Source organism: Colobus angolensis, unplaced genomic scaffold (genome assembly GCF_000951035.1).
Source record: "Colobus angolensis palliatus isolate OR3802 unplaced genomic scaffold, Cang.pa_1.0 Scaffold110, whole genome shotgun sequence".
Classification (NCBI taxonomy): Eukaryota; Metazoa; Chordata; class Mammalia; order Primates; family Cercopithecidae; genus Colobus; species Colobus angolensis.
This window is the reverse complement of record NW_012112031.1, coordinates 1708767-1710658: the sequence shown is the minus strand read 5'-3', so window position 1 is coordinate 1710658 and position 1892 is coordinate 1708767. Positions and strand designations below refer to the sequence as shown.

General features: G+C 53.2%; 1 protein-coding gene across 1 annotated transcript in view; it reads right to left on the bottom strand.

Annotated features, from left to right (window-relative positions):
- SERPINF1 (serpin peptidase inhibitor, clade F (alpha-2 antiplasmin, pigment epithelium derived factor), member 1) overlaps positions 1 to 1892 on the bottom strand; it is a 24177-nt gene that overhangs the window by 5022 nt on the left and 17263 nt on the right. Inside the window, exons 4-5 of the mRNA XM_011956283.1 lie at positions 1756 to 1783; positions 1187 to 1390 (exon numbers count right to left, since the gene is read on the bottom strand). Coding sequence (XP_011811673.1) covers positions 1187 to 1390; positions 1756 to 1783 — 232 coding nt within the window. The remainder of the gene's footprint in view (positions 1 to 1186; positions 1391 to 1755; positions 1784 to 1892) is intronic.

Sequence of the window (1892 nt, the reverse complement as noted above, 5' to 3'; positions counted from 1 at the left end):
AAAAAAAAAAAAAAAAAGGTGTCTGTGAAGTAGGTGTATTATCGTCACGATGAAGGTGACAACATAGACCCAGAAAGGTTGCGAAATGAGGGCAGAGTTCCTCAGCTAGTACAGGCGGAGCTGGGATTTAAACCTGGTCTGATTCGGCCAGCGCGATGGTTCACACCTGTAATCCCAGCACTTTGGGAGGCCGAGTTGTGCAGATCACCTGAGGTCAGGGGTTTTCGAGACCAGCCTGGCCAACATGGCAAAACCCCCATCTCTACTGAAAATATAAAAATTAGCCGGGCGTGGCGGCGGGCACCTGTAATCCCAGCTACTCAGGAGGCTGAGGCGGGAGAATCACTTGAACCTGGGAGGTAGGGAGGCTGTAGTGAGCCAAGATTGCAGCACTGCACTCCAGGCTGGGTGACAGAATGAGACTCCATCTTAAAAAAATAAATAAATACATCTTGTCTGATTCAAAGGCCAGGAAAGCCCCAAACAGGCCCAGTGTTCATTCTTTCTCGCTCTCTGCTCTTCTGTCTCCACAAGTCTCTGACTCTCTATAGACATTCATACCTTGGCTTGGATTTGATGACAAGCAGATAAGCTCCAGGCAAGTGCAGTTCCCAGATCCTCCCCCAGCCGTCCCCCAGCCCCCATGCTGGGCAAGGTCTTTGACACCTCCCCTTTTCAAGCCCCCTCTGATGCCTGCCACCCACCCTTGGTCAAAAAAGAAGTGGAAAGTTGAACATGGTAATCCCAGCATTTTGGGAGGCCGAGGTGGGCAGATCACCTGAGCTCAGGAGTTCGAGACCAGCCTGGACATCATAGTGACACCCTGTCTCTTAATTTTAAAATAAATTTGAAAGGGCCAGGTGCGGTGGCTCGTGCCTGTAGTCTCAGCACTTTGGGAGGCCAAGGTGGGCAAATCACCTGAGCTCAGGAGTTCGAGACCAGCCTGGCCAACATGGTGAAACCCCGTCTCTATGAAAGTACAAAAAATTAGCCGGGCATGGTGGTGCATGCCTGTAATCCCAGCTACTCGGGAGGCTGAAGCACTAGAATCGCTCGAACCTGGGAGGCAGAGGTTGCATTGAGCTGAGATCGCACCACCGCACTCCAGCTAGGGCTACAGAGGAAGACTCTGTCAAATAAATACAATAAAATAAAATAAATGAAAAAGAAGTGGAGACGCGCTCACCCTTGAAGTACGCCACGCCGAGAAGGAGAACACTGATCTCATTGGGCAGTTCCTTTGTGGACCTGGCGAGCTTCCCTTTCATCTGGGCCTGCACCCAGTTGTTGATCTCCTGCAGGTCCAAGCGAGGGTTGCCCGTCAGGACTCTGGGCCTGGTCCCATACGACTTTTCCAGGGGTGCCACAAAGCTGGATTTTATACGTAGCTCTGAGAAGAGGCGGAGCAGAGGTTACCGTGTGAGACTCAATGACCAGCATCCCATCTTCAAGAGCCTGCCAGGCTCGGGTTCTGGTTTACCGCTCAGCAGGTCCTGACTCCCCACCCAGCATCTTCTTGTGATTTGCCAGGACTTCTGCTGGCATCCCCAGGCACTGGCCAGGGGGCAGCAGATTCCCCACATCGTGCCACTGCCCTCCCTGCCCCTCCCACCATCTCCTGCAGCCCACTTCCTCTTTCTGATCCTCTCTGGGTTCACGGGCCCTTCCTTCCCCACCAGTGCCAGGCCGGGCCTGAGCATATATGATCTATTGTTCAGAAAGAACCCCCAGTTGGCCGGGCGTGGTGGCTCACGCCTGTAATCCCAGCACTTTGGGAGGCTGAGGCAGGTAGATCACGAGGTCAGGAGATCACGACCATCCTGGCTAATACGGTGAAACCCCGTCTCTACTAAAAATACAAAAAATTAGCCGGGCGCTGTGGCGGGTGCCTG